The 17,763-nt window shown below is 25.4% G+C and overlaps 1 protein-coding gene across 2 annotated transcripts; it reads left to right on the forward strand.

Moving 5' to 3' along the window:
- The first annotated feature begins 4,070 nt into the window (after positions 1 to 4,070).
- On the forward strand, positions 4,071 to 11,004 carry LOC135949415 (serine/arginine repetitive matrix protein 2-like). Of its 2 annotated transcripts, none has more exons than XM_065498963.1 (2): positions 4,071 to 4,174; positions 10,013 to 11,004. In XM_065498963.1, exons 1-2 carry the CDS (start codon positions 4,109 to 4,111, stop codon positions 10,694 to 10,696), a joined length of 750 nt encoding a protein of 249 aa, XP_065355035.1. In that variant the 5' UTR covers positions 4,071 to 4,108; the 3' UTR covers positions 10,697 to 11,004. The 2 variants fall into 2 exon arrangements, with proteins under 2 accessions (XP_065355035.1, XP_065355037.1); XM_065498965.1 differs by lacking the exon at positions 4,071 to 4,174 and adding an exon at positions 4,907 to 4,965.
- The last annotated feature ends 6,759 nt before the right edge of the window (positions 11,005 to 17,763 follow it).

Raw genomic sequence — 17,763 nt, forward strand, 5'->3', positions numbered from 1 at the left:
AATAGAATAATATAAATAAACTTTCCGAGATCAACTTACGGTTTCAATGCACTTGCAGAAACAACAATTGACTTTAAGGTTTCAACTACTTTTTATTCAAATTATTTTATACCAATATTCTTATTTATTTATAAATTAATAGCAATTATTAATTCTCGGAAAAATTTTCTGAACAATATTGTTTGCTGGGTTATAAACCAGTTCGCAAATAAATTTTTTCCGTACCCGAACAAATTTTATAAATTATAACAAAAAATATTATTTTATTTTTATATTTCAAATTTTCGATAAATTGTTCGTTGGGTTGTATCACAAATTAAGAAGAATAAGAGTTAAATAAAAGAAAGCAACAGAAAATAAATGTAAACAATTGAATTTATCGCAATTTTATTTTTTAATGCTTTAATTTTATTGTTGTTGTTCAATTAATTACCACTGCCTCTTTTATTATTAAATTTACTCGCGATCACTTTTATAAATGTCCGTCCGATAATAATAATTTTATTTTTAATTACACTATTTTATCACTTTTTTCTTATAAAATTTCTCAATTATAATTCCTTATTTGTTTTTATATATTTTCTTTTATTTATATGTATACATATACTTCTTTTTATTTATTTTCACTTATATACTTTTATTTATTTTTTGTCACCTTTATTTGTATTGTTTTCTTTTGTTTATGTTCTTATATTTGTCCGTCTGTTTACCATATGATGAGTGCGGTTGCCACTTTGATCATTACAACTCAACAGTGTTGGTAAACGGTTTTATTTATTGTAACGAATAATAAGAAAATAAATCAAAACAAGTGTCAAATAACTTAACAAGCGAGTTGATAAAAATAAACAATCGAGTTAATAAAAGAAACAAGTGCACAAAAAAAGGTAAATTGGAAAGATGTAAATATTTTTACACTTTAATAAAACTTTAATTATTTTTCCAAAGAAAACAGTGAGAGTGTTAAAAAAAATAAGAGAACGACCGATAAGTGATTTTAACAATTGCAGCGAGGAGGCGACTTTCTTTTTAATTGTGGTGTTTTTAATTTTAACTTAATAATTAAGTTTTGTGTATTTGAATTTAAATAAAAAACAACAATAAAGCACTTTATCACTATTTTTGTGTGTTTCACTACTTAAGAGATTTATAAGAAAATTATTAGAAGAGCAAATAATTTTAGGTGTGGAAATAACTTTGGCAATCAAATTAATTATTTTCTTTTTTTTAATTTCAAAGATAAATAAAATGCAAATCACACAATTATTTGTTCTTAAATACCTGGTTAGGGTTTTGTTGACGTTCGGCACTTTCCTTTTGGCACAAAATGCAGTTGCAATTAGGCATCTGGTATGGTCTTCCTTCTTGATGGATGGATTCCTTGGTTGATGTTTATGTGTTGTGGGTTGGTTTGTTTGTTTGTTTATTTAGTTTTTTAAATGTTAATTATGTGTTTTTTAATATACTTGTTAACGGGGTTGTTTTATTAACGAACTCACGGAAACTTGTAAAAAGTACGGTCTCGGTAAATAGCGAATTTATTTTAAAAAACAGTCCCTGCTCGGGCGCCAAAATGTTCTTCCTTAATATTTTTTAAGGACCGTTTGCACTTAATTAAAAATTTTTAAGGTTTAGCAAACTTTTCAAAATGTTTTCGGAACTGAATTAAAAAAAATTAATATTTCGCAAAAGTAAAAAAATACAAAACCGGTGGCTTTCAATATTAGTACAAGAGTAATTTATTTTATAAAAATGGTTTCTTATTCTATTTGACAATATAACACTTAAGTAAAATTACCCAAGCATTCTGACAATTAGAGTAGGTAATTCAAAGATAGTTAATTGTCAAAATGCAAGGGTAATTAGCAATGATTTAAAATAATTAATTCATTAAAAAAATTCAAATTCAAATCAAAAATAAAAAATGTGGTATGACTCAACAGTTATAAACAAAATTTTCTATAGAAAATACTGTTATAAACAACATTTTCTATAGAAAATACTGTTATAAATAAAATTTTCTATAGAAAATACTGTTATAAACAACATTTTCTATAGAAAATACTGTTATAAACAACATTTTCTATAGAAAATACTGTTATAAACAACATTTTCTATAGAAAATTCTGTTATAAACAACATTTTCTATAGAAAATGCTGTTATAAACAACATTTTCTATAGAAAATGCTGTTATAAACAACATTTTCTATAGAAAATGCTGTTATAAACAACATTTGCTATAGAAAATACTGTTATAAACAACATTTTTTATAGAAAATACTGTTATAAACAACATTTTCTATAGAAAATACTCTTATAAACTACATTTTCTATAGATAATACTATTAAAGCATTTTCTATAGCAAATACTGTTATAAACTAAATTTTCTATAGAAAATACTGTTATAAACTAAATTTTCTATAGAAAATACTGTTATAAACTAAATTTTCTATAGAAAATACTGTTATAAACAAAATTTTCTATAGAAAATACTGTTATAAACAAAATTTTCTATAGAAAATACTGTTATAAACAACATTTTCTATAAAAAAATACTGTTATAAACAACATTTTCTATAGAAAATACTGTTATAAACAACATTTTCTATAGAAAATGCTGTTATAAACAACATTTTCTATAGAAAATGCTGTTATAAACAACATTTTCTATAGAAAATACTGTTATAAACAACATTTTCTATAGAAAATACTGTTATAAACAACATTTTCTATAGAAAATACTGTTACAAACAACATTTTCTATAGAAAATACTGTTATAAACTAAATTTTCTATAGAAAATACTGTTATAAACAGTTGTTTATAACAGTATTTTCTATAGAAAATGTTGTTTATAACAGTATTTTCTATAGAAAATGTTGTTTATAACAGTATTTTTTATAGAAAATGTTGTTTATAACAGTATTTTCTATAGAAAATTTTGTTTATAACAGTATTTTCTATAGAAAATTTTGTTTATAACAGTATTTTCTATAGAAAATTTAGTTTATAACAGTATTTTCTATAGAAAATTTAGTTTATAACAGTATTTTCTATAGAAAATTTAGTTTATAACAGTATTTTCTATAGAAAATGCTTTAATAGTATTATCTATAGAAAATGTAGTTTATAAGAGTATTTTCTATAGAAAATGTTGTTTATAACAGTATTTTCTATAAAAAATGTTGTTTATAACAGTATTTTCTATAGCAAATGTTGTTTATAACAGCATTTTCTATAGAAAATGTTGTTTATAACAGCATTTTCTATAGAAAATGTTGTTTATAACAGCATTTTCTATAGAAAATGTTGTTTATAACAGAATTTTCTATAGAAAATGTTGTTTATACAGTATTTTCTATAGAAAATGTTGTTTATAACAGTATTTTCTATAGAAAATGTTGTTTATAACAGTATTTTCTATAGAAAATTTTATTTATAACAGTATTTTCTATAGAAAATGTTGTTTATAACAGTATTTTCTATAGAAAATTTTGTTTATAACTGTTGAGTCATACCACATTTTTTATTTTTTATTTTTGATTTGAATTTGAATTTTTTTAATGAATTAATTATTTTAAATCATTGCTAATTACCCTTGCATTTTGACAATTAACTATCTTTGAATTACCTACTCTAATTGTCAGAATGCTTGGGTAATTTTACTTAAGTGTTATATTGTCAAATAGAATAAGAAACCATTTTTAAAAAATAAATTACTCTTGTACTAATATTGAAAGCCACCGGTTTTGTATTTTTTTACTTTTGCGAAATATTAATTTTTTTTAATTCAGTTCCGAAAACATTTTGAAAAGTTTGCTAAACCTTAAAAATTTTTAATTAAGTGCAAACGGTCCTTAAAAAATATTAAGGAAGAACATTTTGGCGCCCGAGCAGGGACTGTTTTTTAAAATAAATTCGCTATTTACCGAGACCGTACTTTTTACAAGTTTCCGTGAGTTCGTTAATAAAACAACCCCGTTAACAAGTATATTAAAAAACACATAATTAACATTTAAAAAACTAAATAAACAAACAAACAAACCAACCCACAACACATAAACATCAACCAAGGAATCCATCCATCAAGAAGGAAGACCATACCAGATGCCTAATTGCAACTGCATTTTGTGCCAAAAGGAAAGTGCCGAACGTCAACAAAACCCTAACCAGGTATTTAAGAACAAATAATTGTGTGATTTGCATTTTATTTATCTTTGAAATTAAAAAAAAGAAAATAATTAATTTGATTGCCAAAGTTATTTCCACACCTAAAATTATTTGCTCTTCTAATAATTTTCTTATAAATCTCTTAAGTAGTGAAACACACAAAAATAGTGATAAAGTGCTTTATTGTTGTTTTTTATTTAAATTCAAATACACAAAACTTAATTATTAAGTTAAAATTAAAAACACCACAATTAAAAAGAAAGTCGCCTCCTCGCTGCAATTGTTAAAATCACTTATCGGTCGTTCTCTTATTTTTTTTAACACTCTCACTGTTTTCTTTGGAAAAATAATTAAAGTTTTATTAAAGTGTAAAAATATTTACATCTTTCCAATTTACCTTTTTTTGTGCACTTGTTTCTTTTATTAACTCGATTGTTTATTTTTATCAACTCGCTTGTTAAGTTATTTGACACTTGTTTTGATTTATTTTCTTATTATTCGTTACAATAAATAAAACCGTTTACCAACACTGTTGAGTTGTAATGATCAAAGTGGCAACCGCACTCATCATATGGTAAACAGACGGACAAATATAAGAACATAAACAAAAGAAAACAATACAAATAAAGGTGACAAAAAATAAATAAAAGTATATAAGTGAAAATAAATAAAAAGAAGTATATGTATACATATAAATAAAAGAAAATATATAAAAACAAATAAGGAATTATAATTGAGAAATTTTATAAGAAAAAAGTGATAAAATAGTGTAATTAAAAATAAAATCATAAGAGGTAAAATTATTATTATCGGACGGACATTTATAAAAGTGATCGCGAGTAAATTTAATAATAAAAGAGGCAGTGGTAATTAATTGAACAACAACAATAAAATTAAAGCATTAAAAAATAAAATTGCGATAAATTCAATTGTTTACATTTATTTTCTGTTGCTTTCTTTTATTTAACTCTTATTCTTCTTAATTTGTGATACAACCCAACGAACAATTTATCGAAAATTTGAAATATAAAAATAAAATAATATTTTTTGTTATAATTTATAAAATTTGTTCGGGTACGGAAAAAATTTATTTGCGAACTGGTTTATAACCCAGCAAACAATATTGTTCAGAAAATTTTTCCGAGAATTAATAATTGCTATTAATTTATAAATAAATAAGAATATTGGTATAAAATAATTTGAATAAAAAGTAGTTGAAACCTTAAAGTCAATTGTTGTTTCTGCAAGTGCATTGAAACCGTAAGTTGATCTCGGAAAGTTTATTTATATTATTCTATTTTGTCTTTACGACAAATTTCCTTGAGATCCTTTTGAAAATTGATTTAAAATACAATTCAAAAAGAATTTAAACTTGGTTTCCTATTTTTCTTAGCAAGTTAGTTATTTAAACCTCGACTACAAAATGGGAGGCGGTAAAAAGCAAAAAAGTTCTACTAGTCTTGAGAGTTTATACCAACAGAAAAATAAAATTTTGAATAACGTTTCGAGAATTAGGCGATCTATTAAGGAAAAAACTATTTCGTTTAATCAAAATGAATTACATTGTCGATTATAAATTTTGAATTCATATATTGAAGATGCAATGGACATTCAAACTGAAATCGATATTTTAGATCCCTCAAACGATGAAAGGTCCGATTTAGAAAATTTATGCGTTTCCACAAAAAGTATGCTTTTGGGTTATTTAACTCCCAGAGAACATAGTATCGCTGAAACTACTCTTGGTTTCTCAAGTCATCATAGCCGACTTCCAAGTATGAAGTTGCCTAAATTTAGCGGTAAATATGCCGAATATAAGAATTTTATTAGTTTATTCGAGAGTTTGGTAGATAGTGATATAACTTTAACTGAAATTGAGAAATTTAATCATTTAATCTCGTGCCTATCAGATGAAGCTCTGGGAACTGTGAAAGCTTATCAGATAAGTGAACAAAATTACTCCAAGGCTCTACAAAGTTTAAAAAGAGTTTATGACAATCCATGTTTAATATTCTTTGATAATATTACTAAATTGTTTGATTTACCGGAAATGTCTAAACCTTCTGCAACTTCCTTGAGGAGCATGATTGATACAGTTTCTGCCATTTATGGCTCACTTTTATCAATCGGAGATGACAAGGCAATTACTAATGCGATAATAATTCACTTAGTAATGACTAAAGTAGATCCAATCACTAGATCCAAATGGGAAAAGCAACTTGATTATGAAAAGTTGCCCTTATGGAGTGATTGTGAGGTAGCTTTGAACAAAAGATACCAACATATTTCAGCTGAAGAAGCTTCAAGTTCGAGATTAAAACCGAATACCAATTTTACGAGAAAAAATGAAAGTTTTAGTAAAAAGAAGAAATCCTCCTTTTCATGTCAAACTGATAACCAACAATCAGTAGCTAAATGCTTATTTTGTAAAGCAGCGCATTACTTATCGAACTGTCCTTCATTCTCTGCAGTGCCGGTGCAACAGAGATTTGACTTTGTCAAAGGCGTTCCCGCCTGTATTAATTGTTTGAAAAAAGGACATACGGTGACAAAATGTAAATCAACAAAATGTAGAGTTTGTAGTGGTTCCCATCATACATTATTACATAAATATGCTGCAAATGATGCACAACCTGAGAATGTTGCAAATTCTGATCCTAATGTAGCTTCAACTTCAAGAGCTTTTGTAAATCATTCATCTTCGGCGAAAGATAATGTAATTTTAGCAACAGCTTTAGTGCAGATCAAGAATAAATCTGGTCAGTATGTTTTAGCTAGAGCTCTTTTGGATTCCGGTTCACAAATAAATTTTGTAACCGAAGAACTATCTCAGCGATTACAATTGCAAAAACAAGAAAGAAATCTCAGTCTTATTGGTATAGGCAGAACGAATTCGTCTGCAAAACATAAACTTCAGGCTACAGTGAAATCTCGAATGAATTCCCATGAATTTTCTGCAGAATTTTGGATTCTTCGATCGATTTCCAACTATCAACCAGATCGTATAATTTCAACAGCTGGATGGAATTTGCCCGATAATATAGAATTCGCTGATCCATATTTTAATAAACCGCAAAGAATTGATATGTTGATCGGCGCTGAGATTTTCTTTGAATTACTATGCGTCGGTCAAATTAAACTGAATCCCAATATCCCAACACTCCAGAAAACACTTCTAGGATGGATAGTTTCGGGAAAATATAAAGAATTAAAACATTTTAATAAGAATGTATGCCATTTAAGTTCACTAACTGAAAACGAAGATTCATTGGATTCAATAGTTCGTAGATTTTGGGAATTAGAAGAAATTCCTAGAGAGGCAAATGTTCTATCAATTGAGCATCAGGAATGTGAGAAAAGCTTTTCGAAATCTGTTCAGCGATTGCCGTCGGGTAGATTTAAAGTGGCGCTACCTTTTAAAGCAGATCCAAATACACTGGGTCTATCTTTTGAAACAGCTAGAAGACGATTCTTATCGTTAGAACGTCGTCTGTCAAAAGAACCACAAACAAAAGAGATGTACAATTCATTCATGAAAGAGTACATTAATTTGGGTCACATGTCTATTGCAGATAATAAAGTACCCGATGTTTCTCATTATTTTATACCTCATCAATGTGTATTACGCCCGCAAAGTTCTATTACAAAACTTCGGGTAGTTTTCGACGCCTCTTGTAAAACATCTACACAACTTTCTCTTAACGATCTACTAATGATTGGTCCTACCATTCAAGAGGAGTTGTATTCAACACTTCTTCGTTTTCGAATGCATAAATACGCTATTACGGCTGACATTGAAAAAATGTACCGTCAGGTTTTAATTGACGAGGCCGATAGAAATTATCAATTAATATTATGGCGTGAAAATCAGTCTCAAAATATTGAGATTTATAAATTAAATACAGTGACTTATGGCACATCATCAGCTCCATTCTTGGCAATACGTTGCCTTACTTATGTGAGCGAATTATTCGAAAAGTCATTGCCAATTGACTCTAAAGTCATAAAGAGAGACTTTTATGTCGATGATCTTTTAACTGGTGCTGACTCAATAGAAGATCTAAATATAATAAGGTCCCAAGTCACACAAATATTGCAATCGGCAGGTTTTAATCTGACGAAATGGTTTTCAAATTGTTATGATCAAGACTCGATTACAATTCAAAAATCAGTACAGATAAATCAGGATTTCACTAAAACTTTAGGCACTTATTGGATTCCGAAGAGTGACGTATTTAAATACCACTTGGATGATTTGTTTCAAAACTTGAAAGCAACAAAACGAAATATCTTGTCAGTTTCGGCAAGACTTTTCGATCCGCTCGGACTTTTGTGCCCTTTGATTATCAAGGCAAAAATTCTTCTTCAAGAATTATGGCTAATGCAGCTAGATTGGGATGAGTCTATTCCCACGCGCCTTGATACTTCTTTTACAGATTTTAAAGCCAATTTATTGAAAATTGACATAATAGAAATTCCTAGATTTGTTTTGACCTCATCAAATACTGAATGTCAAATTCATGGGTTTTCTGATGCCTCTATGCGAGCTTATGGCTGTTGCATTTATATCCGGAGTAGAACTTCTGGTAAGACTTCTTGCCGATTACTAACGGCTAAATCGAAAGTTGCTCCTCTGAAGACCAAGTCTTTACCAAGACTTGAACTATGCGCAGCGCATCTACTATGCAAGTTATGGTCCAAAATAAAGCATACAATATTATTTAAAGTGGAAAACGTTACATTTTGGACTGATTCAGAAATTACGTTGCACTGGATTCAAACTCATCCTTCTACTCTGGCAACATTCGTATCAAATCGAGTTTCAGAAATACAAGAACTATCGGGCCAGGCCACATGGCGTCATGTTCCAACTAAGGAAAATCCGGCCGATATTGATTCTAGAGGATGTAATGTTGAAGAATTAGTGGACTCTGTTTGGTTTAATGGCCCAAAGTTTCTACTCGAAGAGACTAATATGTGGCCAGTAAATGAGCATTTCGAATTAACTCCCGAACAAAAGTCACTTGAAACAAGGAAAACTAATGTGTTTTTGGCTGTAGAAGAAAACGAAATTAATCCTATTGCGAAGATTATTGAAAGTTACTCATCATACAACAAAATGATTCGAGTATTTTCGTATGTTTTTCGCTTTCTCGATATTGCTCGAGGAAAGCAATTCCGCAATATAGGTATACCTACAGCGAAAGAGATTAATTGGACTTTTCTCCAGCTAATTGAATTTATTCAAAAAAGAGAATACGCCGAAGAGCTGAAAAAGTTAAGCAAATCACAAGTTTTGCCTTCAAATTTGCAACGATTAAATCCTTTTGTCCACCAATACAAAGATGAATACCGCAGTTTTTCACTACTTAGAGTAGGCGGGCGGTTGCTAAATGCACCAATTGCTCACGATGCAAAATTTCCCCTTTTAATGCCTAAAAAATCATATTTTATGGTCCTATATTTACGACACTTGCATTTGGAACACTGTCATGCTGGAGCGAAAGCCTTGGTAGCCATTTTACGTGATAAAATTTGGCTGATAAATGCCAGAGAAGCATGTTCAAGAGTAGTTCGCAAGTGTATTCATTGTTTTCGCTACAAACCTAAACTAATGAATCAAATAATGGGAAATTTGCCCGCCGATAGGGTGAGAGCTCTACGCCCATTTAAAGTATGTGGTGTAGATTTTTGCGGCCCAGTTAATGTAACACTTAAAATACGTGGCCGTCCACCTGTTAAAATGTACATCGCCATATTTGTGTGTTTTACGTCAAAAGCTGTTCATATCGAACTTGTTACTGATTTGTCTTCAAATTCTTTTATTCTCTGTCTTCAAAGGTTCGTCGGCAGGAGAGGGCTCCCAGAGCGCGTATACAGCGACAACGCAACGAATTTTGTCGGTGCCAGTCGAGAGCTGCTCCAGCTCAGAGAAGCAATGGCCAACAATGCCGACGCCATGAAAACGTACGCTGCCAACAAAGGAATAGACTTTGTCTTCATTCCTCCTCGAGCTCCACATTTCGGCGGTCTGTGGGAAGCGGCCGTCAAATCCGCCAAAACACTTCTAACCAAAACCGTAGGCAAGGTGCTGTTGACGGTAGAGGAATTACAAACGGTTCTGGTTCAAATAGAGGCAGTCCTGAACTCCAGACCGATCGCTCCCATCAGCAACGATCCCAACGACGGCGAAGCGTTAACTCCAGCGCATCTACTATTCGGAGAGAGCCTTCTAGCGCTGCCGCCAGAATTGCCTCACGAAGAAGTGGACAGGCTGAGGTACTCCAAGAGATGGCGGCTTACCTGCACTCTCAAGCAGATGTTTTGGCAATCTTGGGAGAAAGATTACGTCCGCAGCCTCCAAGCCAAAACCAAGTGGGCGGAAGAAGAGCCAGATCTCGTCGTCGGCAAGCTCGTCGTCGTTCACGAAGACAACATGGCACCCCTGAAGTGGCTGACAGGCCGAGTATTGGCGGTAACCCCAGGCGCGGACGGCAAAGTGAGAGTAGCGGAAGTGAAGACTAGGAATGGTATTTTGAAGAGGCCAATCCATAAACTTGCGCTACTACCAATGGATTGAAGACCGTAGGTCCTTCAATGGGGCCGGTGTTGAGTCATACCACATTTTTTATTTTTGATTTGAATTTGAATTTTTTAATGAATTAATTATTTTAAATCATTGCTAATTACCCTTGCATTTTGACAATTAACTATCTTTGAATTACCTACTCTAATTGTCAGAATGCTTGGGTAATTTTACTTAAGTGTTATATTGTCAAATAGAATAAGAAACCATTTTTAAAAAATAAATTACTCTTGTACTAATATTGAAAGCCACCGGTTTTGTATTTTTTTACTTTTGCGAAATATTAATTTTTTTTAATTCAGTTCCGAAAACATTTTGAAAAGTTTGCTAAACCTTAAAAATTTTTAATTAAGTGCAAACGGTCCTTAAAAAATATTAAGGAAGAACAATAACAGTATTTTCTATAGAAAATTTAGTTTATAACAGTATTTTCTATAGAAAATTTGGTTTATAACAGTATTTTCTATAGAAAATTTTGTTTATAACAGTATTTTCTATAGAAAATTTTGTTTATAACAGTATTTTCTATAGAAAATTTTGTTTATAACAGTATTTTCTATAGAAAATTTTGTTTATAACAGTATTTTCTATAGAATATTTTGTTTATAACAGTATTTTCTATAGAAAATTTTGTTTATAACAGTATTTTCTATAGAAAATTTTGTTTATAACAGTATTTTCTATACAAAATTTTGTTTATAACAGTATTTTCTATACAAAATTTTGTTTATAACAGTATTTTCTATATAAAATGTTGTTTATAACAGTATTTTCTATATAAAATGTTGTTTATAACAGTATTTTCTATATAAAATGTTGTTTATAACAGTATTTTCTATGGAAAATGTTGTTTATAACAGTATTTTCTATAGAACATGTTGTTTATAACAGTATTTTCTATAGAAAATGTTGTTTATAACAGTATTTTCTATAGAAAATGTTGTTTATAACAGTATTTTCTATAGAAAATGTTGTTTATAACAGTATTTTCTATAGAAAATGTTGTTTATAACAGTATTTTCTATAGAAAATTTAGTTTATAACAGTATTTTCTATAGAAAATTTAGTTTATAACAGTATTTTCTATAGAAAATTTAGTTTATAACAGTATTTTCTATAGAAAATTTAGTTTATAACAGTATTTTCTATAGAAAATTTAGTTTATAACAGTATTTTCTATAGAAAATTTTGTTTATAACAGTATTTTCTATAGAAAATTTTATTTATAACAGTATTTTCTATAGAAAATTTTGTTTATAACAGTATTTTCTATAGAAAATTTTGTTTATAACAGTATTTTCTATAGAAAATTTAGTTTATAACAGTATTTTCTATAGAAAATTTAGTTTATAACAGTATTTTCTATAGAAAATTTAGTTTATAACAGTATTTTCTATAGAAAATTTTGTTTATAACAGTATTTTCTATAGAAAATTTTGTTTATAACAGTATTTTCTATAGAAAATTTTGTTTATAACAGTATTTTCTATAGAAAATTTTGTTTATAACAGTATTTTCTATAGAAAATTTTGTTTATAACAGTATTTTCTATAGAAAATTTTGTTTATAACAGTATTTTCTATAGAAAATTTTGTTTATAACAGTATTTTCTATAGAAAATTTTGTTTATAACAGTATTTTCTATAGAAAATTTTGTTTATAACAGTATTTTCTATAGAAAATTTTGTTTATAACAGTATTTTCTATAGAAAATTTTGTTTATAACAGTATTTTCTATAGAAAATTTTGTTTATAACAGTATTTTCTATAGAAAATTTTGTTTATAACAGTATTTTCTATAGAAAATTTTGTTTATAACAGTATTTTCTATAGAAAATTTTGTTTATAACGGTATTTTCTATAGAAAATGTTGTTTATAACAGTATTTTCTATAGAAAATTTTATTTATAACAGTATTTTCTATAGAAAATTTTGTTTATAACAGTATTTTCTATAGAAAATTTTGTTTATAACAGTATTTTCTATAGAAAATTTTGTTTATAACAGTATTTTCTATAGAAATTTTTGTTTATAACAGTATTTTCTATAGAAAATTTTGTTTATAACAGTATTTTCTATAGAAAATTTTGTTTATAACAGTATTTTCTATAGAAAATTTTGTTTATAACAGTAGTTTCTATAGAAAATTTTGTTTATAACATTATTTTCTATAGAAAATTTTGTTTATAACAGTATTTTCTATATAAAATGTTGTTTATAACAGTATTTTCTATATAAAATGTTGTTTTAAATAGTATTATCTATATAAAATGTTGTTTTAAATAGTATTATCTATATAAAATGTTGTTTTTAATAGTATTTTCTATAGAAAATGTTGTTTATATTAGCATTTTCTATAGAAAATGTTGTTTATAACAGTATTTTCTATAGAAAATGTTGTTTATAACAGCATTTTCTATAGAAAATGTTGTTTATAACAGTATTTTCTATAGAAAATGTTGTTTATAACAGCATTTTCTATAGGAAATGTTGTTTATAACAGTATTTTCTATAGAAAATGTTGTTTATAACAGCATTTTCTATAGAAAATGTTTTTTATAACAGTATTTTCTATAGAAAATGTTGTTTATAACAGTATTTTCTATAGAAAATGTTGTTTATAACAGCATTTTCTATAGAAAATGTTGTTTATAACAGCATTTTCTATAGAAAATTTTGTTTATAACAGCATTTTCTATAGAAAATGTTGTTTATAACAGCATTTTCTATAGAAAATGTTGTTTATAACAGTATTTTCTATAGAAAATGTTGTTTATAACAGTATTTTCTATAGAAAATGTTGTTTATAACAGTATTTTCTATAGAAAATGTTGTTTATAACAGTATTTTCTATAGAAAATGTTGTTTATAACAGTATTTTCTATAGAAAATGTTGTTTATAACAGTATTTTCTATAGAAAATTTTATTTATAACAGTATTTTCTATAGAAAATGTTGTTTATAACAGTATTTTCTATAGAAAATTTTGTTTATAACAGCATTTTCTATAGAAAATGTTGTTTATAACAGCATTTTCTATAGAAAATGTTGTTTATAACAGCATTTTCTATAGAAAATGTTGTTTATAACAGTATTTTCTATAGAAAATGTTGTTTATAACAGTATTTTCTATAGAAAATGTTGTTTATAACAGTATTTTCTATAGAAAATTTTATTTATAACAGTATTTTCTATAGAAAATGTTGTTTATAACAGTATTTTCTATAGAAAATTTTGTTTATAACAGTATTTTCTATAGAAAATTTAGTTTATAACAGTATTTTCTATAGAAAATTTAGTTTATAACAGTATTTTCTATAGAAAATTTTGTTTATAACAGTATTTCCTATAGAAAATTTTGTTTATAACAGTATTTTCTATAGAAAATTTAGTTTATAACAGTATTTTCTATAGAATATTTTGTTTATAACAGTATTTTCTATAGAAAATTTGGTTTATAACAGTATTTTCTATAGAAAATTTTGTTTATAACAGTATTTTCTATACAAAATTTTGTTTATAACAGTATTTTCTATATAAAATGTTGTTTATAACAGTATTTTCTATACAAAATTTTGTTTATAACAGTATTTTCTATAGAAAATGTTGTTTATAACAGTATTTTCTATAGAAAATGTTGTTTATAACAGTATTTTCTATAGAAAATGTTGTTTATAACAGTATTTTCTATAGAAAATGTTGTTTATAACAGTATTTTCTGTAGAAAATGTTGTTTATAACAGTATTTTCTATAGAAAATGTTGTTTATAACAGTATTTTCTATAGAAAATGTTGTTTATAACAGTATTTTCTATAGAAAATGTTGTTTATAACAGTATTTTCTATAGAAAATGTTGTTTATAACAGTATTTTCTATAGAAAATGTTGTTTATAACAGTATTTTCTATAGAAAATGTTGTTTATAACAGTATTTTCTATAGAAAATTTAGTTTATAACAGTATTTTCTATAGAAAATTTAGTTTATAACAGTATTTTCTATAGAAAATGTTGTTTATAACAGTATTTTCTATAGAAAATGTTGTTTATAACAGTATTTTCTATAGAAAATGTTGTTTATAACAGTATTTTCTATAGAAAATGTTGTTTATAACAGCATTTTCTATAGAAAATGTTGTTTATAACAGCATTTTCTATAGAAAATGTTGTTTATAACAGTATTTTCTATAGAAAATGTTGTTTATAACAGCATTTTCTATAGAAAATGTTGTTTATAACAGTATTTTCTATAGAAAATGTTGTTTATAACAGTATTTTTTATAGAAAATGTTGTTTATAACAGTATTTTTTATAGAAAATGTTGTTTATAACAGTATTTTCTATAGAAAATTTTGTTTATAACAGTATTTTCTATAGAAAATTTTGTTTATAACAGTATTTTCTATAGAAAATTTAATTTATAACAGTATTTTCTATAGAAAATGTAGTTTATAAGAGTATTTTCTATAGAAAATGTAGTTTATAAGAGTATTTTCTATAGAAAATGTTGTTTATAACAGTATTTTCTATAAAAAATGTTGTTTATAACAGTATTTTCTATAGAAAATGTTGTTTATAACAGCATTTTCTATAGAAAATGTTGTTTATAACAGTATTTTCTATAGAAAATTTTATTTATAACAGTATTTTCTATAGAAAATTTTGTTTATAACAGTATTTTCTATAGAAAATTTTGTTTATAACAGTATTTTCTATAGAAAATTTAGTTTATAACAGTATTTTCTATAGAAAATTTAGTTTATAACAGTATTTTCTATAGAAAATTTAGTTTATAACAGTATTTTCTATAGAAAATTTAGTTTATAACAGTATTTTCTATAGAAAATTTTGTTTATAACAGTATTTTCTATAGAAAATTTTGTTTATAACAGTATTTTCTATAGAAAATTTTGTTTATAACAGTATTTTCTATAGAAAATTTTGTTTATAACAGTATTTTCTATAGAAAATTTTGTTTATAACAGTATTTTCTATAGAAAATTTTGTTTATAACAGTATTTTCTATAGAATATTTTGTTTATAACAGTATTTTCTATAGAAAATTTTGTTTATAACAGTATTTTCTATACAAAATTTTGTTTATAACAGTATTTTCTATACAAAATTTTGTTTATAACAGTATTTTCTATACAAAATTTTGTTTATAACAGTATTTTCTATACAAAATTTTGTTTATAACAGTATTTTCTATATAAAATGTTGTTTATAACAGTATTTTCTATATAAAATGTTGTTTATAACAGTATTTTCTATGGAAAATGTTGTTTATAACAGTATTTTCTATAGAAAATGTTGTTTATAACAGTATTTTCTATAGAAAATGTTGTTTATAACAGTATTTTCTATAGAAAATGTTGTTTATAACAGTATTTTCTATAGAAAATGTTGTTTATAACAGTATTTTCTATAGAAAATGTTGTTTATAACAGTATTTTCTATAGAAAATGTTGTTTATAACAGTATTTTCTATAGAAAATTTAGTTTATAACAGTATTTTCTATAGAAAATTTAGTTTATAACAGTATTTTCTATAGAAAATTTAGTTTATAACAGTATTTTCTATAGAAAATTTAGTTTATAACAGTATTTTCTATAGAAAATTTTGTTTATAACAGTATTTTCTATAGAAAATTTTATTTATAACAGTATTTTCTATAGAAAATTTTGTTTATAACAGTATTTTCTATAGAAAATTTTGTTTATAACAGTATTTTCTATAGAAAATTTAGTTTATAACAGTATTTTCTATAGAAAATTTAGTTTATAACAGTATTTTCTATAGAAAATTTAGTTTATAACAGTATTTTCTATAGAAAATTTTGTTTATAACAGTATTTTCTATAGAAAATTTTGTTTATAACAGTATTTTCTATAGAAAATTTTGTTTATAACAGTATTTTCTATAGAAAATTTTGTTTATAACAGTATTTTCTATAGAAAATTTTGTTTATAACAGTATTTTCTATAGAAAATTTTGTTTATAACAGTATTTTCTATAGAAAATTTTGTTTATAACAGTATTTTCTATAGAAAATTTTGTTTATAACAGTATTTTCTATAGAAAATTTTGTTTATAACAGTATTTTCTATAGAAAATTTTGTTTATAACAGTATTTTCTATAGAAAATTTTGTTTATAACAGTATTTTCTATAGAAAATTTTGTTTATAACAGTATTTTCTATAGAAAATTTTGTTTATAACAGTATTTTCTATAGAAAATTTTGTTTATAACAGTATTTTCTATAGAAAATTTTGTTTATAACGGTATTTTCTATAGAAAATGTTGTTTATAACAGTATTTTCTATAGAAAATTTTATTTATAACAGTATTTTCTATAGAAAATTTTGTTTATAACAGTATTTTCTATAGAAAATTTTGTTTATAACAGTATTTTCTATAGAAAATTTTGTTTATAACAGTATTTTCTATAGAAAATTTTGTTTATAACAGTATTTTCTATAGAAAATTTTGTTTATAACAGTATTTTCTATAGAAAATTTTGTTTATAACAGTATTTTCTATAGAAAATTTTGTTTATAACAGTAGTTTCTATAGAAAATTTTGTTTATAACATTATTTTCTATAGAAAATTTTGTTTATAACAGTATTTTCTATATAAAATGTTGTTTATAACAGTATTTTCTATATAAAATGTTGCTTTAAATAGTATTATCTATATAAAATGTTGTTTTAAATAGTATTATCTATATAAAATGTTGTTTTTAATAGTATTTTCTATAGAAAATGTTGTTTATAACAGCATTTTCTATAGAAAATGTTGTTTATAACAGTATTTTCTATAGAAAATGTTGTTTATAACAGCATTTTCTATAGAAAATGTTGTTTATAACAGTATTTTCTATAGAAAATGTTGTTTATAACAGCATTTTCTATAGGAAATGTTGTTTATAACAGTATTTTCTATAGAAAATGTTGTTTATAACAGCATTTTCTATAGAAAATGTTTTTTATAACAGTATTTTCT

Source organism: Calliphora vicina, chromosome 1 (assembly GCF_958450345.1).
Source record: "Calliphora vicina chromosome 1, idCalVici1.1, whole genome shotgun sequence".
In the NCBI taxonomy this organism is placed as follows: domain Eukaryota; kingdom Metazoa; phylum Arthropoda; class Insecta; order Diptera; family Calliphoridae; genus Calliphora; species Calliphora vicina.

Excerpts from the sequence above, each read along its gene's own strand:
- LOC135949415 (XM_065498963.1), top strand. The coding sequence starts at position 4,109 with ATGCCTAATTGCAACTGCATTTTGTGCCAAAAGGAAAGTGCCGAACGT. Across the intron at positions 4,175-10,012 it reads GTCAACAAAACCCTAACCAG|GTTCGTCGGCAGGAGAGGGC; the intron begins GTATTTAAGAAC and ends CTGTCTTCAAAG.